Source organism: Aythya marila (assembly GCF_965140915.1).
Source record: "Aythya marila genome assembly, chromosome: 5".
Taxonomy (NCBI): Eukaryota; Metazoa; Chordata; class Aves; order Anseriformes; family Anatidae; genus Aythya; species Aythya marila.
This window is the reverse complement of record NC_139046.1, coordinates 31,222,398-31,250,238: the sequence shown is the minus strand read 5'-3', so window position 1 is coordinate 31,250,238 and position 27,841 is coordinate 31,222,398. Positions and strand designations below refer to the sequence as shown.

General features: G+C 53.7%; 2 protein-coding genes across 2 annotated transcripts in view; one reads left to right on the top strand and one right to left on the bottom strand.

Annotated features, from left to right (window-relative positions):
* Positions 1–738: 738 nt before the first annotated feature.
* SYT12 (synaptotagmin 12) lies at positions 739–8,770 on the top strand. The gene is made up of 8 exons (XM_082760616.1): positions 739–811; positions 3,587–3,651; positions 5,012–5,205; positions 5,301–5,693; positions 6,749–6,964; positions 7,058–7,178; positions 7,283–7,416; positions 8,054–8,770. Exons 2-8 carry the CDS (start codon positions 3,615–3,617, stop codon positions 8,225–8,227), a joined length of 1,269 nt encoding a protein of 422 aa, XP_082616742.1. The 5' UTR covers positions 739–811; positions 3,587–3,614; the 3' UTR covers positions 8,228–8,770.
* A 1,112-nt stretch (positions 8,771–9,882) lies between these two features.
* IGHMBP2 (immunoglobulin mu DNA binding protein 2) overlaps positions 9,883–27,841 on the bottom strand; it is a 42,366-nt gene continuing 24,407 nt past the window's right edge. Inside the window, exons 9-15 of the mRNA XM_082760542.1 lie at positions 22,740–22,922; positions 18,202–18,320; positions 16,426–16,520; positions 15,950–16,073; positions 13,290–14,111; positions 12,853–13,037; positions 9,883–11,061 (exon numbers count right to left, since the gene is read on the bottom strand). Of these exons, the coding sequence (XP_082616668.1) occupies positions 10,864–11,061; positions 12,853–13,037; positions 13,290–14,111; positions 15,950–16,073; positions 16,426–16,520; positions 18,202–18,320; positions 22,740–22,922 (1,726 nt within the window). The 3' untranslated portion in view covers positions 9,883–10,863. The remainder of the gene's footprint in view (positions 11,062–12,852; positions 13,038–13,289; positions 14,112–15,949; positions 16,074–16,425; positions 16,521–18,201; positions 18,321–22,739; positions 22,923–27,841) is intronic.

Genomic DNA, 27,841 nt, shown 5'->3' with positions numbered 1-27,841 from the left:
CACCCCACAGGAGCACCTGGGGGAGGTTTGGCTGCTGACCAGTTCCTTTGCCACAGCAGACGGCGCCTGCCAGGGGGTGCTGAGCTTTTGCTCTCCGATCAAAGGGCTTTTTGGGGACAAATCCCACGGAATTGGCGCTTTCAGGATGAGCCTTTGACTTGTGCTGTGTTGAGGGAGAGGAGGACCGGTTTTGTGGCCGAAGGGGTAGAGTCCAGGGGTGAAAAGGGGGCGAGGATCGTGGTGGTTTCTGTCCTGCAGTGTTGGGAAGGTACAAGAAGCCCCGGAGCCCGCATTAAGGACAGGAGAGGAGCCAAACCTTTGGCTCTGGGGTAATGATTTCAAGCCGAAGCCCGTAAAAAGCCTTATGGAGGAGAGCATCACCCCTGCGGGAGGGAAGAGGAGGGGATACGGCTCCTGAAGCAGCAGAAGGATGAGCTGAAGGATGTGACAAGAGGGGAGCGGAGGGCTGGGGATGGAGCTGGGGGTCCCTGGGGGGCAGAAGGGGGGGGGGGGAGGATTTGGGTTTTCACTGCATCTCTCTCATCCCATCCCTTATCTAACGCAGGACCCCAGGGCTGAAGGATGCCGGGGGAAACCCAAACCCGGGGAAGGGGCTTTGGGGGTGGGGGGAGCAGCCGATCCCAAACCCGGCCGGCGGGGCCGGGGGCTGCAGGGGGCGGGCGGCGGCTGGGGCCGCACCTGGGGGGCGGGAGGGGGCGGCCCCTCCCGCAGTCCCCGCTCCAGCCGCCCGCTGCCAGCACCCCCCCGGCCGCAAAATGAGCTTTTTCTCCCTTTTCTCCCCAAAGGAGCGGTGAGTCCGAGACGCGGGGTTGCTGGTGGTGGTGGTGGTGATAGGGGGGAGAGGGGGGAAGCAGGGGGGGAAAACCCCCGTCGGGTCCGTGCCACCCCCCCCCCACAGGCAGGGGGTGCGACCTCTGCAGAGCATCTTCTCGCCCCCTTGCAGTGTTTTGGGGTGGCGGTTTTATTTTTCATTTATTTTTTTTTTTTTTACTGATTTATTTATTTTGGGGGGTTCGCCGGTGCAGCTCTCTGAGCTTATTGCAATGCGCGTCGCCTCCTGCACACGGGTCCTGAAGCAGAAAAATACCTTGGGGGGGGCAAAGGCAGAGCCGAAAGGTGCTACGAGGGGGGAGCAGAGGGTGCTGGGGGGACCTAGGGGTCCCTGGGCGGCAGGAGGGGGCGATTTTGGGGTACCCCGGGGCTGAGCGATGCCCTGGCTGTGGTGCCGCGGGGATGAACCAGGAGGGCAACGCTTTTCCAGAGAAACCCTACAGAAACGTGGCGTGACTGGGGCCCCTGCTCCCCGGTCGGGGATTTGGGCTGCTTTAGGGCCAAACCTTTAGGGCAAAAAACCTCCTGGCGCTGGGTGATGCGGGGCAGAGGCTGCCCAGCTCGTTGCACTTGTGAGCAGGCGCTGCGCCCCGCAGCTGGCGCGAGGAGCCCAGGCTGGCATCGCGCTGGGAATTCCTGCTGGGGAAGGAGCTCAGCCTGGCACCCCTCGGAGGAGCTGGGGGCTGCTTCGACCCCAAAGCCACCTCCTGGGCTCAGCATCGTCCCCTGGGCTCAGCACCGGCTTCCCCGGCTCGCTGGGCTGGGCACTGCTGCATTCCCAGGCACTGCCGGGGATGCAAACGCTGCTGCTGCCCTGCTAAGGATGGAGGTGAGGAGGGTCCCGAGGATTTCCTTCTTCCCTGCTTTTAAAGCAAAATAAAAATTAAAAAAAAATACCCAGCAATTGGTGTTGGGACAGATCCAGGCCTGTGCCCGCTGTGGCTCCGTAGTCCCTTGGAGTGCCGGTGCCACCGAGTGCTGCCTTGGGGCTGCGGGAGGCGTGGGGTGCTGCAGGGTCCTCTTTGGGTGAAAAAACGGGGAGATAGGGGCATGGTTTGGTGCCTGGAGTGGGGTCTGCCGCGGAGGTGGCTGCTGCCCTCACCTCCTGCAGCAGTAACTGTGGGAGGGGGAGCGCGGTGGGATCGCGTTCAGGGCTCAGGATGGTGAGGGGCAGAGGCCAACCTCTTGGGTCAGGTCTTGGATTTATTTATTTATTTATTTATTTATTTTTTAACAAACTCACCATTAGCAACCTCCATCCTACTTTTCTGCCTTGTGGATCGAGGCTTTCACCTTCCGGCAGGAGGCTGGGGATGGACTGGGGGGGATGGAGAAGCCCCGCTCCCAGCCCAGGATGTGGGGTTGGTGCTGGAGGGTGAAGGGGACAGAGCTCGCCCATGCTGGGTGACCAGGGGCAGCAGGCAAGGTTTTACGGAGATCACTGCTGCCATTTATAACTTGGGTTATGACTTTTGGGGGCTGCAGCTTGCTCTGGGGGGCGTCCTAGATTTACCCACGGTGCTTGATACGTGCTGGGACCACACCGACCCCTTGTGCAAGTGTCTTCTAGCCTCGGCTGGGCACAGCAGTGAGGGCCAGCGGGGTGTCAGCCCTCTTAATTTTGAGGGAATTGCCCCCCCTCTCCCAGCAGACACGTGGCTTCAGTGCCAGGTCTCCCCCTTTGAGCCGTTTTATCCCCCCGAGCAGGAGCTGCCCCACGTCCCATCGCAGCAGCTCTGAAGGAGCGCAGAGCTGCCCTGAACCTATTGCAATACCTGGATCCTGATTGTCCCACCAAGCAAAAAAAAAAACAAACAACAAACCAAACAAAAAAAAAAAAAACAGGTGGGGAAAGCCTGGCTTGACACAGAAAGCTGTAAATCTCCCGAGCTCTGGTTGCACCTTCGTTTGCGTGCCCAGAAAAGGCTGATGTCGTCTCGCTGCTGGGGGAAATACCAGCTCATTTAATTCCTCCGCTGAACGCTGCAGTCAGCCGGCGGCTCTCTTGGGGATGCCTCGGAAAGCTGCTGGAGCTGCTGCCTGTCCTCACAGCTCCTCAGAAAACGCTGTCACGGGGGGCACGGCTTTGAAGGAAACGGAGCATTTTGATGGGGGATATTTGTGCTTTTGCAGGGTAACTCATTCCTCTAAACTTCTTTTATTTGCATAGTTTCAAAAAGCCAGAAAAGGAAACCTCTTAGGAGGTGGTTTTCAGATAAAAGGGGCTGCTTTGGGTGAGCCCCTGTGGTGCTCAGCCCGGGGGTGACACGAGGTCCCCATTCTCAGCCAAGCATGAGGTGGGGACAAGGTGGGCATCTCCGAGCCCTGCTGCTGTTTTGGGATGCTTTGTGACTCTGTTACTTTCAGAAAACCCTTCTGCTGGACCCTGTTGCCCTTAGCGGAGGTCTGCCAGCCACATCAGGCTACCAGGGCCTGATACCCAAATTCATCGATAGCCTAGCTGAGCTGGAAGGTGGTGCCCACACCTTTAGCCACCAGGCAAATCCAGCTCTTCCTCCCTGGCCATGAGCGTGGTTCAGGTCTAGTTTGGAAAATTGCTCGTGTTTAAGCTGGCTCTCACGTAGAATTCACCTGGGGAAACCCCTCTGGGTGAGGAAGGTAAGAGAGAAAAGTCACCAAGTGGCTATTCAGCATCCCTGCTTAGAAAGGAAAAAAAAAATAATAATTTATTTTTTTTCCTCTTACCCTAACTGCTTTTCCCTGTGCACTACAGGCTGTCCCGCTAGCGGGGAGTGCTTGCCATGGACAGCGACCATGCGGGCAGGTACCGCCTGAGCGGTGAGTGCTTTAAGGAGCTCGGGGAAGGGATTTGGGGGACGGGCTGAGCCCTTGGTGCTGGCACACACAGCCCCACAGGAGGGCTGCTGGTCCCTGCTGCTTTCAGGAGCAGCCCCTTAGTGTCGCACGTGAGCATGGAGTTAAATCTTCTGACTTTTTTTTAATTGAAAAAGGAAAATTAGTAAACTTTGCAATATTAGGCACTCTGCCCTAAAAAACGGGCAGATACTTGTAGGAAGCGGGTTTAGAGCACAGCTGGGTTTTGTACCTGGAGTTGTTCAGAAGCAGGAGGCAGAAAGGGTTGGGTTTTGCCCCCGTGCTATAGCGGGATGTTGTGGATTTGTCGAGGCTGGCTGCCACCGAGCACCTCTGTGCTTGGGGGTGTGCCAGGAAGAGGGGAGCCACAGCGCTTCCCCCAGCACCATCACCCCCGGGGATGCAGGGGGATGCACAGCAGCCCTCCACAAATATAAACCCTGTTTGGCTGAAGATGGAGGAAGCCGGACCTGGCTCCTGCCCTGAGCTTTTATCCCACGAAGTCCCTCTGGGCTGCTCGTGGTCCTTTCCAGGGACCAGAATTCACTGCTTGGGTTACAGACAGCCCTCCTGCCAGAGCAGGTTGGGGGCATAAAGCTGCAGTGGGACGCAGGCACCAGCCTGGCTTCGGCTCCTGCCTCCAAAGCCGCCGCCGAAGGCAGGAGCACGGCGGTGTGACGCAGGAGGCAGCGCTGGGGGGCCCCCGGCAGCGCTCAGTAATCACAAATCTCTTCCCCCCCTCTCTCGGCTCCCCTCCTGTTCTTCTTGTTAGGCTGAGCCACTGGCGCTGCTCGAATCGCTCGGGCGATGGAGGCTGCTGCAATGCAGCACCGACGGCTCCTGTGCCATCGCAGCCGACCCAGTTCGCAGCCTCCAGCCGGGCTTTTTCCTCTGCATCCCCCATCACTTACCCTTAGGGTTCTTTTTCCCCCATTTCCATTTTTTTTCCCATTCCTATTTTTTTTTATTTTTATTTTTTATTTTTTTTTGGCATCCCGAGCAGTTCCCTTCAGCGTGAAGGCGATGCGGAATTGCTGCGAGCTGTCAGGGGCTCCCTGCGTCCCGGGGGTGCTGCAGCCACTCCCTGACATTACCTGTGGGGAGCGGGGCAGATATTCACCCGCACCTCACCTCCCAGGGGCTGCCTGGCCAAAACTCTGCCACTTTAGGCTTGCCCACCACCCTTTTTCAACCCGTGGGCAGCCTCAATTTTAATTCCCAGCCTCTACAGCTGATCCTATATCAAGGGGATGAGGAGCTCCTGGCGGGGACGTGGCCGAAGCCCCCTCCGTGGGTGGCTCACGGTGCCTCTGTCCCCTTGCAGTGGCCGCCAGCCCGCCGCGCTGGGAGGTCGGCATCTACGCCGCGGGCGCGCTGGCGCTGCTGGGGATCGCAGCCCTCAACCTGTGGAAGCTCTGGCGCTCCGGCAGCTACCCGGCACCGTCCCCCTTCCCCAACTATGACTACCGCTACCTGGAGCAGAAATACGGGGCGGCGTGCTCGGATGTCAAGCACAAGGTAAAAAATGAATAAATTGGGGGTGGAGAGCTGGGCTCAGCGCTGCTCCTGAGGTGAACTCGGACCAAGTGGTGGTGATTGCTTCTCCTTCGCAGCGTGGGGTCACCATGGGCTCACAGCGGGGGCTGGAGAAGACATCGCCCGTCCGCCAAGCCAGCCTGCGGGCGGCTGACACCTTCGAGAGCATCAACGAGCTGGGGAGCCTGGAGCTGATGAGCAAAGACCTGGGGCTGGCCCCCTACGGCCCCTTGAAGAAATCCATCTCAGCCGACTCGCTCAGCTCCATCTCCTCCATCGGGAACAACTTCGGGCAGGACGTCACCGTGGGGCAGGTGGAGGTGTCCATGGAGTACGACGGGAAGGCGGCCACCTTGCACGTGATGCTGCTGCAGGGCAAGGACCTGCTGGAGAAGGAGGACACGCGCTTTGAGTCCTGCTTCATGCGCATCAGCCTGCTGCCGGCCGAGCAGATCGTTGGCATCTCCCGGGTGAGCGGCTCCTTCCCCAAAAACCCCGCACGGGCAATATGGGTGTGTAGGGTGGTGATGGGTCCTGGGGTGGAAAGGGGTCTGGGCTCACCTGTGCTGAGTTTGGGGCTGGTTGTGGGGTTTTTGGGTGGTGGGGGTCCCAGATGGGGTACTGGGGGGGGATGAGTCCTGGAGTCCCTCTCTGCATGTGATGGGGTGGCCAAAAATTTTGCACAGATAGATTAAAAAAAAAAAAAAAAGCAACGGGGCTGCCTTGGCGTTCCTGCCTCCTTCTTGCAGGCATGATCAGAGCCGGTTTTGGGGGAAAAAACCCTCCTTTATTATTATTTTTTTTTTTTTAGAACACCCCAGAAGGTGCTCTGGGAAAGCAGGAGCCCCAGGAGCCCCCAGTTGCCTCTTGGTAACTTGGCTTTTTGCAGAGGGATTTTGGAAAGCCTCTGGGTCCGCCAGCTTGATTTTATCAGGCTGTTCCAGAAAGGAAATCCCAGAAATCCCCATCCCACCGAAGAACCCCAATTCCCTGGGGGTGGAGGCGCACAAAAAGACAGCGAAATATTTTCCCAGCGCTCGTTTAAGCCCATTTTTCCATCCTAAGATCAGGTTCTGTATTTACGCTCCGGAGATATTTATTATTTAGCATCATTATTCATAATTTACCAGCCCTATTTACCCTCTTTTGCAATCCTGAGACAAGTCATAAAGTCTTTTTTTTTTTCCCTTTAATGCTCTGCAGTACCTGCTTTTTTGTTGTTTTTGCTTTACTTTTAAATGATGGCTACAATATCTTACAGTAGCTTTCATCCAGACGTCCCCCAAACACAACGTAGGCTGCAGACCGAGAGCGATCAGTGCTATAAAGCCAATTTTCTGCAGCTCTGCCTTTCCCTCAGAGGCACTTCAGTCCCCTGGGGACTGCAGAGGTTGGGCAGAGCTGATGGGGGAGCGCGGGGAAGTCTCCTTAGGAGGTCTCGGGGGCGGTGAGGTGGGCAGAGGGGATGGTGGTGGTGGTATGGGGGGCTCCTCTCCATCCAGTCCCTCGGCTCTCCCCGTGGCAGATCCAGCGGAGCGCCTACGCCGTGGCCTTCGACGAGCGCTTCTCCATCCCGCTGGACCCGGCGGCGCTGGAGGAGAACAGCCTGCGCTTCTCCGTCTTCGGCATCGACGAGGACGAGAGGAACGTCAGCACCGGCGTGGCCGAGCTCAAGCTCTCCGACCTGGACCTGGCCCTGCGCCCCTTCAACGCCTGGCTCTACCTGCAGGACATGAACAAGGTGAGCGGGGTGGCGGCGAGGCTCTGCGTGCCCGGGTTTGGGGTGTTTCGGGGTTTTTGTGTCCCTCTCCTGGAGGGCTGGTGTGTCCTGCAGGCGGTGGACACGGTGGGGGAGATCCTGCTGTCGCTGAGCTACCTGCCCACGGCCGAGCGGCTGACGGTGGTGGTGGTCAAAGCCAAAAACCTGGTGTGGTCCAACGGCAAAGTGACCGCAGGTGAGCAGGGTGCTCATCCCCGTGTGTCCCCGTGCTGCCTCGGGGTGGCAGAGCCACCTGGGGAGGCCGCTGGCTCCACGTTGAGGCTGTTCTCTCCTGAGCAGATCCCTTCGTCAAGGTCTACCTGCTGCAGGATGGGAGGAAGATCAGCAAGAAGAAGACGGCGGTGAAGAGGGACGACAACAACCCCGTGTTCAACGAGGCCATGATCTTCTCGGTGCCGGCCATCGTGCTCCAGGTCCGTCCCAGCCTGGGGGTCCTGCTCCACGGGGCCCCAAATCCCTGTGCTAGGAGGGGAGAGGGAATCGTAGGGGGTGTGGGGTGGGTGTATGGTTCAGCAGGGAGCGTATGGATGGGGTGGGGGTACAGATGTGCAGGAATCGGGTGAGGTTGTGTGTGTAGGGATGGGCGTTTATGATTTTGGGGTGTGGGGGGATGTGTATGGATGGGGTATGGCTGTAGGAGGGCACGTGTACGCGCAGGGTATGGCTGCTGGTGGGATGTGTTGTGTGGGGTGTGTGGGGTAGGGAATTCGTATAGGTTGTAGGTGGGTGCATTTATGGGTTCAGGGGGTGTGGGGGGAAGTAAGGTGATGAGTACATGTGGGGTGGGAGGTATTAGGGGTATGTAAAGGGTAAGGCTATGTGTGGGGATGGGCACACGTGGTTTCCCAGTATGTAGGGGGGAGGATGTAGGGATATGTATGTGCACGAGGGGGGCGGGGGTGTAGGGGAATGCACGGGGCTTGGGTAGATGTGCATTTATGGGGTGGGATGTATATGGGATGGTATTGGGGGGGGGGCACATTTCTACCTGCACGTGTGGTTGGTGGTGTGGGGATACGTACACACGGTGGGTTCTGCCCCCCCCCCTAGGACCTGTCCCTGCGGGTGACGGTGGCGGAGAGCGGCGAGGACGGCCGCGCCGACAACACGGGCCACGTCCTCATCGGCCCGGCGGCCAGCGGCATGGGCATCACCCACTGGAACCAGATGCTGGCCACGCTGAGGAAGCCCGTGTCCATGTGGCACCCGCTGCGGAGGAACTAAAGCTGCCGGCGGGGGGGAGCCCCGCGTGCCCCCGGGACCCTGCGCCCCGATGGCGGCTGAGGGCCGTGCCCAGAGGTCTGGGGCTGGCCCCAAAGGGCAAAGCTGCCGGCACGCCTCGGCCCCAGCATCCCGCTGCCGAAAGCCTGGACGGGGAGGAGGATGGAGAAACTCCTGTCCGCGTCTCTCTCGCCATCCGCATGCGCTGGGACCTGCCAAGGGACCCGCCGAGGAAGGACCAAAACCAGCAAAATCCTCCCCAAACTGCTGCCCGGCTGTCTGCCAGGCTCCCGAGCATCCTGCATGCCCTCCCCCCCCAGCCGGGCTCCTCGGACCGGTGGGGACCCCAAACGTGGCCTCTGGGGACCGCTGGGGGGAACGCGACGGGCTGCTTCGGAAGGCGCTTTTGGGGCAAGCGAGGGGAAAATGCCGAGGGGGGCGACCAAGGCCGGCACCGCGCGGTTTCTCTCGGCACGTGGGGACTTTCTGTTGGGTTTTGGAGGGGTTTCGGTGCACTGCGCCAGGGCTGAACCACTTCAAATTGCAAGGAAGAAGGGAGAAATAACAGCAGAAAAAAAAAAAACACCACGCGGTTGTTATCTATCTTTTCTTTCCTTCCATCGCCTTTCCAGCAGCATAAATCAAGGCAGATGCTGCTGAGGGGTGTCAGGACTTGACGAGTGGTCTTTAAACCCCTTGGGTTTGAGGTCGAGTCCAGCCTGAGTCACCCCCTGAAGGTTAAATGTGAGCAGGGGCACCTGTCCCCACCCCAGCCCTTTTCCCAGCTGAGATAACCCCTGAGCTGCCCCTACAGCAGGGCCAAGTTCAGCAGGCACCAGAGACCCCTCCCCAGTTCCTAATTTTTAAGCCCATCTCCTGTTTCAGGGAGAAAAGAGGGGAAAAATCCTCTTTGGGCACTGTCTGCTTGTGGGCTCCTGTCCCCAGCAAGGTCCCCTGCGTGAAGTTAGCTTTTTTGGGGAGCCGATTCCCCCCCTGTTTTTTGGAGGCTGACAGATGGAGGGAGCTGGCAGGCAGAGGATGCTCTGGGGACGCGTCCCATGCTCGCAGCAGAGCCTCGGCTGGTCTCTGCCTGCAGAAAACCAGGCAGGGAAACCTGTGTGTGTGTGTTGGGGGGGCTGTTTGCCACGGAGCTGCCTCTACAGGGTGGGCTAGCTGAGGGATTGGGTTGCTTGAATGATTTGAGCTGGGAAAAAAAAAAAGAATATAAAAGTGTGAATGAGCCATTTCGCCCTGATTAAAGATATCACGGTGGTACCCTGAGCTGGCAGTGATCTTTGCTCCTCTCTCTTCCCTGTCTGCCCGCTGTTTTGGCACGAGGCTGCGATTTCTCTCCCCCACGCAACCCCTCGCGTGCGCTGCGCTGGCTCCTTCCCCCGTGCGCACCCAGTGCTGCTCGCAGAGGCACAGATTTTCTCTCTCCCACGCTCTCCCTCCTCCCCACCTCTCCCCCCAGGAGCCCTCCCGGTCCCATCTGCTGCCACCACGCCGCTGCCACGTGAGCCGGCGCCGTCCCTCGGCGAGCTGACACATGGCTGGCCCTGGGGACCAGGGCACGAGCCAAGGGATGCTCAGCATCACTTCTTGTTGTGTTTATTTTCACGTAGCCGGTACTGACAGGCAGCGAGATTTGAGGGGAAAAACGTGCTTATTAGCTACTTTGCCTAGTGTTTGGGAAGAAAGAAAGAGAAAGGTTTGCCTCATGTGCAGCCCCTGCAAATTGCTGAGCTTTTTTTTTTTTTGGGTCAGGATGAGATGAGTGCCTTCCCCTGGTGTTCAGTGAGGCTGAAATCGCCGGTGGGCAAGAGCTGCAAAGCTCTGAAATGCCAAGGCATGTATGGTTTGGTGGTTTTGCTGCTCCTCTTCCAGGCCCTCCTCTGTGCAGGCTTCTCAGCAGCTCTCCCTTCCTCCTAGAATGACTTGTTTGCTGCCCTGGGGACAGTAAGTGGCTTTCTGAGCCACTTCTCGGGGCTGGTTCAAGAACTGTGGTTCATCAGGACCTCCTCAAGCCATCGAGGAGAGGGGCCAACGGTGCTGGGGGCTGTGGAGGAGATGCTACGGAGCTGAGGATCAGCAGGCAGCAAGCAGGGTGGGGGATGGATTATTTTGGGGGTACAGGGCCAGGTAATGGGTCCAGGAGGGACAGGAGCTGGGAGGGCAGAGCTGGAAGCATCCATTTCCTTAGTCATCCTCCTGAGAGGAGAGGAGAGGGTCACCCGGGGCCTTTCAGTTCCTCCCCCCCCACTGCCCACAGGCATTTATCTTTTTGCTGGAGCAGGAGAAATGTCACAGTGACAGCTGATTGCTTTAGGTGTTTTAATATCCCTCTTTATTGGCACGCTGCAGCCTCTCTGTGTACATCCATTACTTTGTCAATAAGGGTAGCTGGGGCAAAGGAAAGTGCTCTCCTTCCTCCGTAGCAGCTCCGGGGTTTACAGAGGCCCGGTGACTCTTTATTCAGCAGTCTATGGCACGCTGGCTCCAAGCTGTCTGCCACCCAGAAAGAGCTCCCCTTTCCCTCTGGGGCTCAGCACCACCCTTTAGTGCATCTTTGGTGTTCGTAGCCTGAGCTGTTAACCCAAGAAAAGACCTCGGTTGTCAGAGAGAAGTAACCAGCACCTTCATTTCTCCTTGTCTTTCTTTTTGCTCTTTCTCTGGCTGGTCAGCTCGCTGAGCTTCTTGTCCAGGCGGCGCTGGAGGTGGGCCCTCTTGGTGGGGTCCAGGGATTTGTCTTTGGAGCTGCTCCCAGGGTAGAGAACCCCTTCCCTACTGATCCTCTGCCGTGCGTGCGCCTTGGCCTTCTCCCCGCAGCCATGAACCTGGGGAGAGAGAGGAGAGAAACGGGTGGGAAATAGGGCACGTGTGGGAGCCTGGTGTTTCTGTGGCTGGAGCCTGGAGGTGCTCTTCCACCTGCTTTGTGCTCCCTGAGACCGCTTCCTATTTATTTATAGCTCCCCTAACAAGAAACAAAAAGGAAAAGGTGATTTCTTTCCTTGCGGGATCGGCACAGCAGGGAAATTGCCCTTTTGGCCAGCTGAAGTATGGCTTTCACGAAACTCCCAATGTTTGGGGGAGACTCCTGCTCATCACGTGAGGAGCTGGATCTTTTATGGTTCCTACGTGAGAGTTGGGAACAAAACTGAGCTCCCGTTCCCTGATGTTCTCAGTACAGGAAAAGGAGTGAAGCAGGACAGGTGACTTGGGAAATGAGAAGAGCTCTTTTCAGCCACGTTATGTGCCTCGCTAGGGTAGTTTGGGCTGTGCGATGATAGAAAAGGCATCAGAAGGCTCGCTCTGTGCAGGTGAACCTTTTACAAAACCGGCCTGCACTGAAGCACAGGATGTGTTTAAGGTGACCCAACTGCGTGTTAAGCTCAACACCAGCTTGAATCACCTTCACCGGGTCTAAATTGGCTCTGAAAAGTTCATCCCTTCTGCTCAGTCGACCCCTATATCATTTGATGTTTTCAGGAACACAGACAGAAGACAGCAGCTGGTTCTCTCTGTGCCCTGATAAAAGATTTCTGGCCCTGCTGCTGGGGCAGGTCAGTGGTAGAGAAGAGCTGTGGGCAGTGCCTGGCAAGCTGCTCCTGACCCTGCTGATCCCCCCCCGAGGGTCAGGCATGGGTAGAAGGTCCCAGGCTATTTGCCAGACAACCTCTAGAAAAAGGGCTGAGCTTTGAAAGGGAAGAAAAACTCACTGAAGGGGATTTTATCCTTCCAATTGTTTCTCACTGGAGTTCTCATTACAATTCAACAGGAAGAGGCGATTCTGCAAGAAATAAATTCCCATCCCACCCGGATTGTGAATGACCATAAATACAACTACTCTTTGCCATGGAAACAGATAGCAGTTGACAAGGGGAAAATCTCTGCTGATGATTTATAGGTCGGCTTGCTGAATGTTGCTAAGCCCTGGGAGGCTCCACGTGGCCAAGAGCTACTCTTGGGTGGTGCAGGAGGGGAGCACAAGGCTGTGGATGAGTGGAAAATCATCACCTCTCAGCCCTAGTACTTCTCACAGCCTCCAACCAGCCACATCAGCTCTGTCACAGGGGCTCAAAGCCCAGGGCTGGCTGATCACAAAGCATCATGCTGCCAGCCCTGGAGGTTTAAACCTACCTGTCTGCCTCGGCACCAAAACTAAAAGATAAAGCCTGACAACGGTTTAAGCTTTGTCTTCTTCCTTTCTTTCTACCCAGATCTGAGGAGGAAGGGGCTTTCAAGCAGCTGTGGAAGTACGGCAAGGAAGAAGACTAAAGAAGGTCAGAGGTTAGGAGGAAATTCTTCACTCGGGGGGGGGTGAGGCACTGGCACAGGCTGCCCAGAGAGGTTGTGGGTGCCCCATCCCTGGAGGTGTTCAAGGCCTGGCTAAACCTGGGCAACCTGGTCTGGTGGGTGGCATCCCTGCCGTGGCAGGGGGTTGGAGTTGGATGATCTTTGATCTTTGGCCATCACCAGCCTACTCTTGAGCCAGTTCTGCTTTAACCTCCCTGCAAGGAAATCTTTCCTGGGGAGCTTAACAGGGACGACTCTCCGGTTGAAGCCGTGCTGCTGGGCACGTCCTACTCTGCTTGAGCCTCTGGGCAGCTGCCCGGCCCCAGGCGTACCTCAGGGACGTGATGGCTGAGGCAGTAGCGCCTGTTGCAGTAGAGGCAGAGCTGGCCCAGGGTTGTAACACTGGCTTTGCAGTGGGGGAAGCCACAGGTGTTGTCAGCTTTAATGGCAGCAGAAATCAGAGCATCAATATCTTCTTCCGTTGTGCCCTCCGCCCCGGTTTTGACTGCTGGCTTTCCTACAGACAGGGCAGAAGAGACATGGGGAGTTAGGCACCCACTTGGAAGCAGAGAACAAACCCCAAAAAAACCCTTGTGATGCAGCTGCTATGAAGCAGCACAGCTCCGGGGAGCCCCTTTTGCAGATTTCCAGGAGCCACATCCCAAGCGCCCCACGCACGTGAGGTCTGGAGGCAAAGCCAAGGGGCTTAAGCAGCAAGACCCAGCCAAGCAGGATCATAAATGGTGCTGGTTGTGAAGCAAGGACCTACCTTTGGCCTCACTCTTGTCTTTCTTCTTGCTGCCGCCTTGAAGGCCAGCACCGGGCTCCTGAAGCTTCCTTGCCATCTCCTCCCGTCTTGCTTTCTCCCTTTGAACTCTCTCCAGGTGCAGGCTTTTCAGGTCCACTTTTCCCGAGCCCTCGCTGCTTCCTCCTGTCTTGACAGGGGCAGGAGCTTCCCCGGGAGGTTCCTGCAGCTGAGGAAGGGGACGCTGAAGGCTGGGGGTGGCAGCTGAGGGGGCTGGAGGCTGCCCAGGCTCTTTCTTACGGACAGTGATGTATCGCTCCTTGCCTTCCCCGCTGCTCCCATGCTGCAGCCCGTGCTCCTCCGCCAGGAGGTGCACCAGCATCCGATCGTGCGAACTGAGGGACGGGGGGAAATCCAGCTGGGCCTCGCTGCTCTCCAGGAATGCCAGTAGCATGCTTTTAAACGTGTTTGTAGCATCTTTTGTCCTTGGGCTCTCTCCCCCAGGCCCACTGGTGCTCGGGGAGAAAGGTGTTTCTCGCTTCCGCGGAGCTGCTTTGGCAGCTGCTGCTGCTTTGGGCTTCCTCCCTGTGGCCGGCCGCGCCTCGGGGGGCTTTGTGCCCTGCCGCCGCTCGCCCTGGCTCTCGTGGGAGTAGTTCTCGGGCACGAGGCCGTCGAGGTACTCGAAGGCCGTGCGCACCTCCCCGTGCTGGCTGAAGTAGGCCACGAGGCGCTGCAGGAAGCCGTGGCTGCTGACGGTGCGCGTGTCGCAGATGACGGCCACGTGGCGCCGGGCGCGGGTCACCGCCACGTTTATCCGCCGGTCCTCGGCCAGGAAGCCCACCTCACCTGGCAGGGAGAAAGCAAAAGGCCCCCCCAGGTCACTCACCAGGTGTCTGCTCAGCACTGTCTGTGGGTGCAGGGCTCCTGACTCTGGTTTGTGGCCTGAAAGCCACACCCTGGGGTCCCTGCTCCTCCCCTGGGGTGGGGAGAGGGCTGGGTGACACCCGTAGCACACGGGGAGGAGAAATATCTCCTGGGTAGCCCAGGATGTGAGATCAGGCTGGGATGAGGAAGGAAACGCCTAGGGAGTGATGTGGAAGAGGCTCCCCTTGCACCAGGAGAGCTGCAGGTGAAGAAATCCGAAATTCACCACCCCAGAGGAGCTCCCCCTGCCTGCCCCCAGGCACGCGGTGCACGCAGGGCTGACAGTGCCAGGCGTTTAGGCAGCTCTGCAAAATTTGGGTCTGCTGTCTGGCTACTTTGTCGGAGAGAAGTGAAGAGCTGGCAAACACCAGGATGACTCAGTGAGGATCTGCTAGGGAGAAGGGCAGCGTGGGCGGCTCTCGAGTTCCCAGCTCCTGAGGATGAAGAGGAGGCCGGCAGGGAAGTTTTTCCCTGACTACAGGGGCAAGGTCAGCCCCTCTGATCCAGCACGAGGGCTTCCTGCTGGCTCCGGGATGGCCACGCAGGGATGGGCACTGCTGGGCACCGTGCCTGGCTTCCCCTGAGCTGAGAAACATGGTCACAAAATAGGGGAGCTTTTCTCCCCTGGGTCTCACAGGGTGCTAACGGCATCTCTCACATCCTGTGCAGACCAGAGCCGTGCCCAGACACCACGAAAAGCTGCTCGTGCCCCTGGAAAGGGACTGGGCTGAGCTTTGTCCGCTCGCTGTGCACCAGAATGGGGCTGGGGGCCACATCCTTGGGAGAGGACACCAGCTCCCGCTGAGCCACTAAGCAAAGGCGAGGTGAGTCACTCGTGAATAGAGACTATTCTTAGTCCTGCACCCCACCTCCATTCTCCCCCCGGTGCTGCTTTTCTTGCTCCAGGCTTTCTTTAAAAACACCAAACCACCTCCCCCTTCCATGCAGCCTTTCCCCTTTTTTTCCTTCCAGACATCAGCCCCCCCCAGCACACGCTGGCTGTCTCGGCGTCAGCAGCATTAGCAGCCGAGTCAGTGCAGTGAGGGCTGTGCCTTGTTTGGGGTTTGAAAAGGGCAGCGAACCCCTCGGGGGAGAGAGGTGGCTCAGGGGGCGATCCCACACGTGCTCTCTGCTTGAGCTGGCTGCCACAAAACTCCGTGGCACGGGCTGATGGCTCTGCACAGGAGCCTGGTGGCTCCGGGGCTGCGGCTTTTTTCCAGCTATTAACTTCCCCTGCAGCCACCCATAAGAAGAACTCAATTTTCCGCTCCAGATTTCGCTTCCAAAAGGAGCATTTTCTGTGCGTGACTTGCGATGCCAGCTCCTACTTTCTTCGAGCGAGTGACCTGAAGCGGTCTCCAAGCCCCATGGATTTCCACCTTCTGCATGAAGCGCTCAGCACTCCAGCAAGCGTGGTGCTAACCTGATAGGTGCCACAGCTGGGACTCCAGTTTAATCATTTCTGAGGCCTCGATTCTGGAAAACTAAGCAGTCCTGGCTGCCTTTTTACCTGCTGCCTGGCATGGGAGCCTTCCTCTACAATTGTGACAGCAAATGTGTTCATTTAAAAAAAAAAAAAAAAAAAAAAAAAAGCTGAAATGGAAGCTTCTTGCCAGTAAACTGGTGCAGAGCGAAGTGCTAGAGACAGAATTGAAATTAAACCACAGCACTTGGCAACGAGACCGGTGACCTTTCAGCAATCACAGTTCCCATTTCTTCCCCGTTCCCCACGGAGTTGCTCTCCAGCAGCAAACTCTTACCCTTCCTGTTGGATCTCACGAACGACAGGATCACTGCCTCCTTCTCTCTCCCTTGGAAACCATCAACTGATTTAATTTCCAGCTCTGGGTACCTGTGGCAAAGGTGTTCTCTTAGCATGTCCACCTGGAAAAGACAAGATACATCACGTTTAAAGAAAAGCCTTGGGTGAAAGGCATTAAAATGACGTTGCTCTGGAGAAGTGCCTTCCTCTCAAATCCACAAGGACGAGTGCTTGCATCTCCCAAGTGCTGGCTTTTGATGCTGGGAGTGGAAAATAACCCAGCTCTCTGACAACACCTCCGTGGCCTTGAGTTGCTTAAATTTTGAGAAGTTGGCCATAAAAGCCTATTATGAAATTTGGCTTCTGCTTCTGACTTCCACCTTCCTCCCTCTGAGGATATTTTGGGATCCCTCCTCGAAGTGTCAAGGTTTGAATCCAGTACGGTGCACGTGGGGAAAGAAAGCATCATCTCACCTGGAGGTTGTAGGGGGCTACAACAGCGATGTCTCGTGCCTTCACACCAGCTTCCACCAGAGCCTGGATGTGCAAACCAGCCAGCTGCACCTCTCCTAGGGCACAAAGCAGAAGGGACAGTGACGGGAATGGTTTCAGGCTGCTGAAACCAACAGCTTGGGAGTGCTGTGGCTTGGAGAAGCTTGCCCACCTCCTCTTAAACAGGGAGGAAAGACCAAGACAAGAACTGCCTGGGGTTCAGCACTGCATGGGAGCAACAATTCCCAGCCTGGCCTGCTTGGACAGATGGTGATGTGCTACGCAGCCCCACTCCTGAAGCTGCACCCTGTCTGCTTCTTGCCTTGCCAAGCCACCAGCTGTCTATGCTTATGCTTAGGAAGAGAGCTTTCTGAACAGCCCCTGGCTTTCCTGGCCCTCCTGCCTTAATCCAAGAGATAACAATAATCCAGGCAGGGGCTTAGTCTCCCTCTGAAGTGGACCTCACTGCAAATTCACGTCTCTAGTCTGTGGCTGAAAGAAGCCCAGCTTTGTTTTATTTTACTTTTCAGCTCCTGCATTTCTCACACCCCCGTGGTCACAGAAACAACCCTCGTGCTCAGACCTGTGGGCTCAGAGCTTCCAGACTCTGCAGACAGCCTGCCACAAACAGCTGACTACTCAGGCTGGTGGCTGCCTCAGAGAGATCTAACAAGGCCAAGCTAAATATGAGTGTAAGCTACTTCGCTCGTTTATCTGCCAGCCTGCCTTTTTTACCATCTTTTGCAGCAAAACACGTCTAAAAATCCAGCACCTGCAGCCTGCCAAATTTTGGGAGACTTGCATTTAATCCCCTGCTTAGAATGCCTGAACAATCCCGCAGAAGTTTTTCTAGATCTCCGTTTGGGGGCAAGAGCCTTTCTCTGTCTCAGTGGGGCCATGGGAATTGGTGCACGGGAAAACGAGAGGCACTGAAACCAGTGGATTTTCATGAGAAAGATAATCAAACTGGTAATAATCTGCCTTTGTATTTTACAGTTTGTTTTCCATGTCTTGTCGGAGAGGGACTTGGAGCCTCAGAAATCTGTCACTGGTGTTAGGTCTGCACCAGCAGGGAAACCAAATGAATCCCTGAAGCACGCAGCAGTGTTGCCAAATGCTCTCTTTGGCCACATGAGAGGGACTGGCCAGAGAAGCCTGTGGCTCAGCCACTGGGGGAAAAGTTTGTCGTGTGGTGGGCAGGGGTGGCCAAGGCCCTCCACGAGCCTCTTAAGCACTATCAAGCCAGACTAAGCGTAGAGGAGCACGAGCAGCATCCCCGAAGAGCAGATCACATCCATTCAGCCTGCTGTGAATGCAGGGACGCAAAGGAGGCAGCATCTTCATTTTCATATTTTCTCCTGCTTTATGAGAATGGCTATGGAGCCCGACTTCACACTCAATCTTTATAATGAAACCTATTTTTTAAGCCAGAAAAACACATGGAGCTCGGTGTCTCGGGAAGATTCATGGAGAACAGCCACGTGGGACTTTATGAAAGCAGCTGATGAATGGGAGGCAATTCTGAGCCACGTCTACAGCCTCTCTGAAACAGCCTTGTGCCGTGCTTAGTATTATTTCTCTTGTGTGAGGTATCTGCTGCAGGTATTCCCCACCCTGCCCTAGCCCTCAGCTCTGCCTCCGGTGCCTGGCTCCCTGGGGACCCCACCTGCATCTCAGGGGGAGCATCTCAGCACCGTGACTGAGCCGTGAGGCTGAGGACCTCGATGAATTCTTGCAATTTGCCCAGAACAGTGGTACCTGGATTGCCCTTGGACTGTTCGTCTTCCACTTCCAGCTCAAGCAGGCCACAGCCGGCGGTGTCGATGAGCAGTAAGGGGATCGTGGTCTCTTCCGTGGAGGTGACTCCCGGTAGGTCCCTGCAAAAAAAAGGGTGTTGGGAAAGGGCCAGCTGACAGCACTGAAATTGGGCCAGAAGGGCCCTCGTTTGTCTGGTCGCTTACTCCTCTCAGCAACACAGCAAGGGCAAAGGGGGAAAACACAGCTGGGTATTGCTTCCCAGGGACAAGGCTGTGGGGCAACCACAGCCATCTGAGAACTGAGATCCCCCCACTTTGAGTCTCTCCAAACTCTGGTCCTTTTAGTGCTCGCAGTGATGCTACCAAAAAGCCTACCACGTACAGTGATAACTGGGCAGGGCCCTTTAGCTCTGGGGGGAGTCTCGGGCTTTTATCTCCAGACTTCCTGGGTTCAGTGCCAGGACTGCAACCACAGCCACCAGCAGAGGAAGTCCCAAAGCCCCAGGGAAGTCTGGCAATGCCAGGAAGCCACAGCTGAGGAGCCTTTATCGCTCTGCGCTGGGGGATCGTGCTTTAAATTACTCCCTGAACGAGGAGCTGGGTCAGCCAGCAGCACTGCGAGCTTTCTCAGTGCCTCTGCTGCACAGCCCAGCTGCTGTAGGCAGGGGTGTGTGTGGGTGGCAGCATCTCACTCAAATGACCTCAAACAGGAAAGCTACGCAGGCCTAGGGAGACGTGGCAGCTGCTCTCAGAGGGAAAAGAAGCATTACTGGAAATTTGACAGCAGTGCTGTTGGGCAAGACAAGAAAGTGCAGCCCAGGGAGCCACAGAGGAATTGGATTTTCACATCCTTTCTACATCTAAAGCTTCTGCATTCACAAGAAAATAATGAAATTTAATAAGCCGCGTTTTATTATTCGAGAAAGCTGCTTGCTGAATTCACAGCCTAGGAAGAGGACTGGGGATGGAGGGCAGGAAGAGAAAGCCCAGAGATGGCAAGAGAGCTCTGAAACAAGGTGTTACGGTGCTTCACGTGCTAGTCAAGGAGAGCTGTGCCTCTGGAGAGCCTTGCAAATAAGAATGGCAGACAGCAAGCCATCGAAGAGGAGGATTAACTCCAAATGACAGGCAGGGAAGTGAAGGCAAAGCCAGTTTGCAGTTCCACCTGCAGCCTCTCCTCCTGAGGACTCCCAGCACTGCATTTGTATGCCTCCGACTGCCCCGTTTCCCATGGACTCCGGACATTATTCATTGCAGTGACAACAAGAGTCTCCTCTCCTGACTGAAACTCATTTTTCTGCTGTCTTGAAGCTAGTGCTGTTGTGATGCATGGCTGGGAAGTACAGAGACCAGCACAGCTATGCTGGGGAGCCAAAGCCCTGCAAAAGTACCCGGGGTGCACGCTCCCCACTCCTACAGTGAGCAGAAAGTTGAGGTCTCCACATAGAAAATCCTGGTTCTTTATCTGCTTGTAGTGGCCACAGGAAGACCTCGTAGCATCTCTCGATGCCAGGAACAACCTCAACCCTGGGAATGCTGCTTCAGAGGACTAACTACCTGCATAAATCTTGCAGGGGAGAGAAGAATTCACTCTTTTTTAAGAGATTGCAGCAGAGCCAGCTGTTACCTTGGAGAAAAGATCTCTGGTGCTGTTGTGGTTTAACCCAGGGATGGATTTTTGCTCCTGGAGGGACTCTTGCCCTCCAAGGATAAACTCAGTCATCCATGCAGCCAGACACTTGGTCCAGGCTCAGTGTGCTGCCCTGTGGCATCTGGGGACCCAGTGCTTTGTCTGGGAGGAGCTGGTCCCAGCTGGGTGAGTTGGGGCACTCTGGCTTCTGAGGGTCCTACTAGGAGGGGTTCCCCCATTTTTCCCATCAGTGAGAGGGTGCTGGCCCCCAAAAATGTGCTAAGAGAAAGGACACCCAGCGCTTTAAAAAACTGACAGCAGAAGCTGCTGGTGATTTTCAAACCAGTTCCTCACAGATTGAGTCACAAATGTTTTGGATGTTGGAAAATACTGCTTGCAGTCTCTTGGACTTTATTCCGGAGATGTGTGGGGGTTTCTGATGTGCTTTGTCACCCATTTCAGAAGGAAGGGGGATGTGGGAAGAAGGTTTTGCTCCCTTGGAAATATTCCTCCCCCCCTCAAAAAGACACTGCAGGAAAACAAAGTTCCCTTCTGTGAGAAAAGATGGTGCTGGAGAAATCCCTAGCAGATGGCAGACAAAGTGCCTCTGAAGTCAGAGCAGAAGTTGGTAAGGAAATAGGAAGCCATTCAGAGCAGAGCTGCAGGTCTTTCAAAGCCTCGTGTCTGTGTTTCAGGTAGAGGAGACGAGACTTGCATCAACGATGCTCTTCAGAGAAAGGCCACGGTGATTATGGTCTAGATCACCTCGGATCTTTCTTCAAAGGAATATCTCAAAATGTGTTTGGCAGAGATGGGAACCCAGCTCTTCGCACCGTGTTTCAGGACTGCTCAGGTTCCTCAAGCATTGGCCACCAGCCCTTAGGAAGGAGGTAACAAAAAGCCCCAAAGCCAGAGTTTGGGTAAAGGCTATTGCAGCTGCAGTCCGGGGTTTGACTGCTCTTCAGCAGGAGCAGGTAACTCCTGTGGGCACTCCTGAGCCTTCCCTAGGACGCTTCTGCTTGTAAGAGAGGTTTTCTGTGAACTACCCGAGTCAAAAAACTTGCTTATTTCTCACTCAGGCACTGCATTAAGCAAATCATTTGGCCTAAGTCAACAAAAGACACGAGGTGGTCACAAATATCATGAAAGAATTTGTACTAGCAACCCAAATATAAGAGGATTGTGGTCCAGTATCAAGGCCCTGCCTTATCTGTCTTCTACAAAAGCACAGAAATAATTTTATGTGCTCTAGTGCCTGAGCTGAAGACTGCTGTATTCATGCGATATGTCAGCAGGGCTGTGGGCTGGCAGATTTGATTACAGGTTTAGACATCGATATCTGCAGGAAAGGGCCCTGAGCAGGGACAAAGCTGTCCTGTGGGCTGAAAAGAAAGACATTCACTCCTTTATCAACCATAAAAATTAGCCAGCTCATCAGAATAACAGTCCGCTAACTTCAACTTTTCAATTAGCTCCTATTTTAACGGTTTCAAACCATTTTGCCTGGGGTTTCTCATTAGCTGCTATTTTTAATTTGTGAAGCTAAACGGGAAAATCGGCATGTCAAGGAACAAGAACAACTGAGAAGTGCATTTTGTATGGCACCAGTCCTGGAATTAGATCCTTGTGGCTAAAACATTGCTGAATGAGTCCTGTCCATCTCAGCTGAGCTCCTGGCAGAGATGAACCATCAGAAAGAAGCCTTTTTACTTAAAGACCTCACTGCACAACACCTATATAATTACATATATATATATATACATACAAAATATATATAAACCATGACATTATTCAGCATAGCTTCTCTGCTGTAAGTAGAGCTGAAGCCCTGCTGCAGAGCATGCTGACACATGCAGAAATCCCCACGCTGGCTGCAGCAGATGAAGATGGGGGTGTCGGGGCTGTCTCAAACACAAAGCTTGTTCTTCTTGTCTGGGCACAGGTTCCTATCTCACAGCATTGTTCACATTGTTCACAAGTAAGATAATTATGAAACGAGCACAACAAGATGGCCTCTCCAGCTGTCTCTGTCCAAAACTACTCCTGCTATCTCTTTCTATTTCCACTGTGAGATGAAGAGATTCTAGGGGAATTTCAATTTTTCCAACTCCTACATATCTGCATTAAAAAAAAAGCATTGCTAAAAATACAAAAGCACAATGCAGACAGGCACTGTGGTATTTTGTGCTTCTCCAAGTCCAACAGAGAGAATTAATGTTTTCCCATTCACCTCCCAAGAATTCTGCTGAGTGCAGTTTTAAAAAGCACCAATTATTGACAGTCACAGCATGTGTTGGCAAACAATTGCTGGTCCCAGGATGCAATGGAAAAGAAACGCTAGTCATTTCCTCTGAATTACCAAAGGAATGGTAAAATGTTGCAGACAAGGAGTGTTGCAGACAAGGATCTGATGCTGTTGGACCTGCCTCAGGTGCTGGCTTGGCAGTAAAACTATCCAAGCCAGAAAGGGAATCTTGCTTTCTCATCTTTCTGATGTCAATTCTGGGACATGGTGGTCCACATAATTGCTTGGACATGTGGAAAAACAGTAAAAGTCAGCATCTGGCCCTACCCCCAGTGAAAGCCTGAGGCAGAGAAACGCTGCTTGGGGTCATCCCACTGCAGGTCAGGTCTTTGTATTTTGTCAGCAGGTGCAAGAGGATTTTATTTAACCATTTATCATACCAATGATAATAATCATTTATCATACCAACGGAGGAAATGGAACATAACTCTGCATAGCTTCTTGTTACAAAGAATGTTTCCTCAGTGAAATACAGGACGAAAGAGAAATGCCATCACAGGGAGGAATGGAAAACTCCATCACAGGGAAAGGGACAAACCCCACATGCACTGGGATAAAAAAGACATCTCTGCTCAGTTACACCACCAAGGAATAAGTCACTTACTTGAGCAAATGCTGGGCTACTGATGGGTGAGCAGTGAGCCGGCCGCTGTACATCTCTGAGGAAGCCCACTGCATGATGGCCTCGTGCATCCGGTACTGCACCGTCAGCATCTTCATGATCTTCTCCCCGTACCTCTCGATAAGACGCTCCATCAAACTGAGTGAAAGGCCGCTGGCAGCAGCCCTGCAAGGGAAAAGCAAGTCAGAAGTGGAGTCTAGATGTCTGTATGAATCTAACCCTGTTTGCACTAAAGAATCAATAAGCGTCTTCTTGGTACGGACATGGCTGTGGTAGTGATGCAGCTGGAACTGAACACAGTGCCCAGCAGTGCTAAAAGTGTGAGGCAGAAATGCTGTCAGAGTACCCTGGATGCATGTTCTAGACCCTGCTGAGCACCCTTGTATGTCTCTGCCCCTTGCTGTGATGGTTTTACCTCCCTGGCCTTCCTCGTGTGTTCCACTTGGGTCCCAGTGGGGAGTGGAGAGGGAGCAGAAGGCGGCTACAGCATCCCCAGCATGAGGTTCCCAGCAGGATGAAGCCCTCAGGGATAGACTTTCACAGATACCAGATCGGTCTGAATGTGTCGGGATGGAGAGATGCCTGCTTCCCTTTCCCACAGGGCAATGTCTGCTGGCATTGCCACCATCATGTGGGAGACACAAATGGTTTAGGAGCCATCCCTGCCTGGAGCAGCCACTTCTCACACCCAGATTCACTCTGCGTGGTTTGAGTAAGAGGAGTCAGGATGCCCAGCATGGGTAAACAACTCCAGAACAAAATACTCTTAACCTGTAAGCTCATCTCCTCAACATCCTTGAGCTCCTCATACAAGCTGTGTGTAGCACATCGGTCAGCCTAACGCTGTACTCACATTACCCCTAGCTCAGCAGTGGCATCAAGATCACCTCATGCATTATTACTACAGCTTGACCCTACAAGCATCTTAAAACACTTGGTGTCAGCACAGCCAGATCTTACTGGTGTTTTATGGAGACACTTGACATGCAAGCGTTCTCATTACCCCTTGGCTGCTCAACCCAGACCAAGGTTGCTTTATGGCCCATCAAGAAAACCAACACTCCCTCACTTATGGCAGAGTTCCCGGCGACACAAATTAATAAACCTGCTAATGAAGTAAGCCTTCCAGGAGCCTTATTGCTTTCTCTTTGCCGTACAGAAAGGGTTTGTCAGACACATCTCATCGCAGCGCTGTCTGAGGAAGGAGGAGAGGAATCGCGGTGTGAGAGTTACTCATTTTGAGCATTTTGAGCCTTGTCCTGGACTCGTGGTTGCTCCCAGAACACACAGAACAAGCACGGCAATGGTGAAATGATGACAGGGAACAGCTCGAGAAAATTGTTTCTGTTGAGGCCGAGGGGCACAGCGTGCATCCAATTACTGCTGTGGGGAAGCGCGGCAACAATATGCGGCCCCATGGCGAGCGCCGTGTTTGCTGCGCCGGCCAGCTCTGTCACGTTAACGGTCAGCTTGGTAAATGTATCAAGAGACTGCAAATTCATTAAAACTGCAGAAGGGAAAATTGAGGGGAGATTTTTCTGAGGGGAGAAGTCGAGTCTCATTAGCCCTCCTCCTTGCGAGATTGCAGAATGCAGTACACAGGAGGTAAAAAAAAAAAAAAAAAAAAAAGGATCATAAGCTGCAAACGGTCACGGCTGCAGGATTTTGGAGACAGCGCTGCTTTTTCAAAGGCTGTTTTAACATAATGAGCACTAAACAGTGTACACAGCCACAGAGGCCAGGAGAAGGGCTGGCAGGGGTGCAGTGAGGATATTCGGGGTTATGTGACAGCAGCTTCCAGCTGTGTTGTGTGTTCTGCTGCTGACCATGGCCCCTGCTGAGGGTGGCCGTGAATCCTTTACAGCTTCCCAGCCCCTGGGCTGCTCCTGAAACATGGCAATTTAGGAAGCAGTGCGGCTCTCCTGCTGTCCCCCAGCAGGAAAGCAAGGAAAAGCACTGGCACAGAGCTGCGAGCTGCCTTCACTTCCTACTGAGTTATGTCCTGTCTCTGCCGGCTGGACGAACCTTGTAGGTCACTTGGATCCCGTGTTTTTTTGCTGGATGGATGCTGGACCTGTGTTGTGGCCTTGTGTCCAGCCTACATGCTGATAGGACTCCCTGCAGAGACCCCAGACTTCGTTCATCCCACGCTGGTATCTCCCCAGGTATCTCCCCTTTGCTTTTATCCTTTACTCTCCTCCCCTGGCTCACAAGTTCTTGCAGGTCAAAAGCTGACTATTCTGCAGAACCAGCAGGAAAAAAAAAAAGCAGTGGTTTTTAACAACAAACGTTCTGAAGGGTGTCTTCTAATGATATACAATAATGCATGGGGGAGGCATTAAAATCTCACAGTAAGCCCTGGAAATAGCACTCTTCTATACACTAACAGCACAGGTTTCACCGCAGGGATCTACATGAGGTTATATGTTGAATTAATAATGAGGATATTAAGCTGCTCACGAATATTTCACCTGTTAATAAGTTTCCTATTATTTACAGCTCAGTTAATTCCTGCAACGGTTGCTCCCTATGCCAACAAAATAATGCAGCACAGAGCAAAAGCTTTTAAGTGTTGCTTAAGATATGAAACTGGGATAGGAAGGTGGAGAGACGGAACCATATTCTCGATGCTCAGAAAACATCTGCTTTAAAATACATTAAGATAGAAACACCAAGATTACCCAAACAAGCCCACAGAAGCCAGTGTTTGCTCTTAACCTGGTTTTGCCTTGGTTCATATGCAGGAAAAGGCTGCACTTGGCTTGAATATGCCTTCGTGTGGGTACCTGGATGGATCCCAAAGAGGAAGGATGAGGCCCTGGTGCTGTGTGCTGCTCTTTACAGGTAAGGCTAACAGTGACAGCTGCAGCCAAGTGGAACCAAGTAGTTCAAAGGCTCTTGTGCCCACCGTGGTGTGAAATATCCTTTATGGGCTGGGCGTGAGGAGCCAGCCTGCCACATCGATGTAAAGAATGATCTTTATCGGGGGAGTAAATGGGAAGTGTTTCCCACGGGGGGATGGAGCTGTACCTTCAGTCACGTTACATCATTCCTTATTCACTCTCTGGGTAGCTGGTCTCCTGTGTAAGACACTCTGATTCCCAGCGTATATCACCAAGTTCAGACAGCAAAGTCTGGAGAAGGATAAATAACAGGATTTTATTGTGTGTGCCTACCTCAAGAGCTCTAGGATGTCAAAAACAGGCCGAGGCTGCTGTGGACATGCAGAGTATTAGCTGTCCTCTGGTTTGTGCCCTGAGATTTTCTATCGTGGTATAGATTTAAGAGGTTTCACAAACAGAAGTAAAGTAGTAGTAGTAAGTGAGGCTGTTCAGAACTCCCCTTTTCTCTGGATATTGTGGATTTCTTTTTTTTTTTTTTTTTTTTTAATCCTTGCAAATACAAGGGAGCAGGGTAGCTTGTTATTTCCAGCTGCAGAGGCTAGCAAAGAAAACCTAGGCCTGACATTTGCTCTTCTGTGAGAAATTGAAAGCAAATCCATTTTGACCTTGATGTGCAATTCAGCAAAGTTATTCCGAAGGTCTAGCACAGGGGTTTTGGATGGTGGAGGCACCCAGGCTGACTGCTAACAAACACGAAAGCAAAATATCCCTGGGCTTGTCTAAGACACTAGCTGAGAACAAGAGGTCTGATAAGTATCTGCAGGTATCTGAAGAGAGTAAAAACAAATAAATAAGTCAAAGCCCTGACATGGAGACAAATTAACTAGGATGTCAGAAAAGGAAGGAATGAGGACTAAAATGAAAACAAGGAAAACAAATGTTCCTGCCAGACAGCAGAAAGTGTCTAGAAATTGAGATGCACCCTGGGACCAGGCCAAAAAAACGGTGTGAGGCCTGAAGCTGTCGTCAGTGAGCTTTGAGGAAGGCTGCTGAGAGGGGGACAGGCAGGGATGGGTATTTGCCATTGCTGGGAGCCCTCTCAGAGGAAATACATCCAACGTGGACAAGATCTAGGTATAAGGTTTGTAAAGTGTGAGTGGGGGAGACAAGACAACCCAACAGGAGCAAAACATCTCCTGCTCTGCATCCTGAGCTACCTCAAAAAGCATGAAAGAAGCGCATCCCACAGACCCCCCACCGAAAATCCCTTCTCCTCAAATGGAAAAAAATTAATAATAATTGAATGAATGATAAACATGTGGAAGAAAAAGCAGGTAACAAAAAAGTAGTTGCACCAGACAGGGCCCAGCTCCCAGCGCTGAGCACAACCTAGGGGGCAGCCTGCTCATCTTCTCGTGCTTGCAGTATGGCATCTAGAAAGTCTAAAAGCCCTCCTGTTTCACAGAGACTTCCCACTTGGGCAGGACTGACTTCACACCCGGTAGTAACAGATGATCCTTCTGGCAGCCCAGATTCATCCCGGCTAACTTTAGACCCTGCATTGAGGCCCCGAAAATAGGAGTCCACCCACTGCAGGTCTGCTGTCATCAATGGAGGAGAAGAGGAAGGTAGGTGGAAGGATTTGAGTCCTCGGCATGAATCATCCCTGGAAATAGCTTATCTATTTCCATTAACCAAAGGGGGATCTGGTGGATGATTGGGCTCCTTAATTAATCCTTGGAAATACCCAACAGCATGGAGGTAGAAGGGAGCCGCCTTCATGCTGCGTCTCGCAGCCTGCAGGGGCCACAGCTGGGAAAAGCACAAAGTGATGCTCTCCAGCCTCTGCTTTGTTCGGGTTGGGAAGGGGCTGTGCTGCAAAGAGGAGAGCTGTAATCCGCACCCTGGTCAATAAAGCAAATGCTTTCACTCAGGCAGCAATTAAAAACAAGGCTGGAGTTCAGATGCATAAAGGAAAAGAGCTGCTCATTTTTAAAGGCGTTTGTTTGAAAAGTAATTGGATTTCTCAAAGTAAGTTGTTCTAATTGATCAAGATTTGTTAGCTTTTGCATTTCACAAGGAGGTTCACAGAGTGCAGCCAAATTTTGTCAGCTGCTCCAGCTGGACTTCACTGCACATCCTCTCCATCACAGGCTTGTTGGGGGCTTTCAGGACACAACAGAGCTTGAAAGAAAAACTCCTTTCACTGAGCATTACACAGCTTTGCTTTCCACCAGCATG

What these genes read in the sequence shown, in the direction of transcription:
- SYT12 (XM_082760616.1), top strand. Translation starts at nt 3,615, where the DNA reads ATGGACAGCGACCATGCGGGCAGGTACCGCCTGAGCG. An exon ending in ACCTGCAGGACATGAACAAG is followed by an intron (nt 6,965 to 7,057) that starts GTGAGCGGGGTG and finishes TGTGTCCTGCAG; the next exon opens with GCGGTGGACACGGTGGGGGA. An exon ending in TGCCGGCCATCGTGCTCCAG is followed by an intron (nt 7,417 to 8,053) that starts GTCCGTCCCAGC and finishes CCCCCCCCCTAG; the next exon opens with GACCTGTCCCTGCGGGTGAC.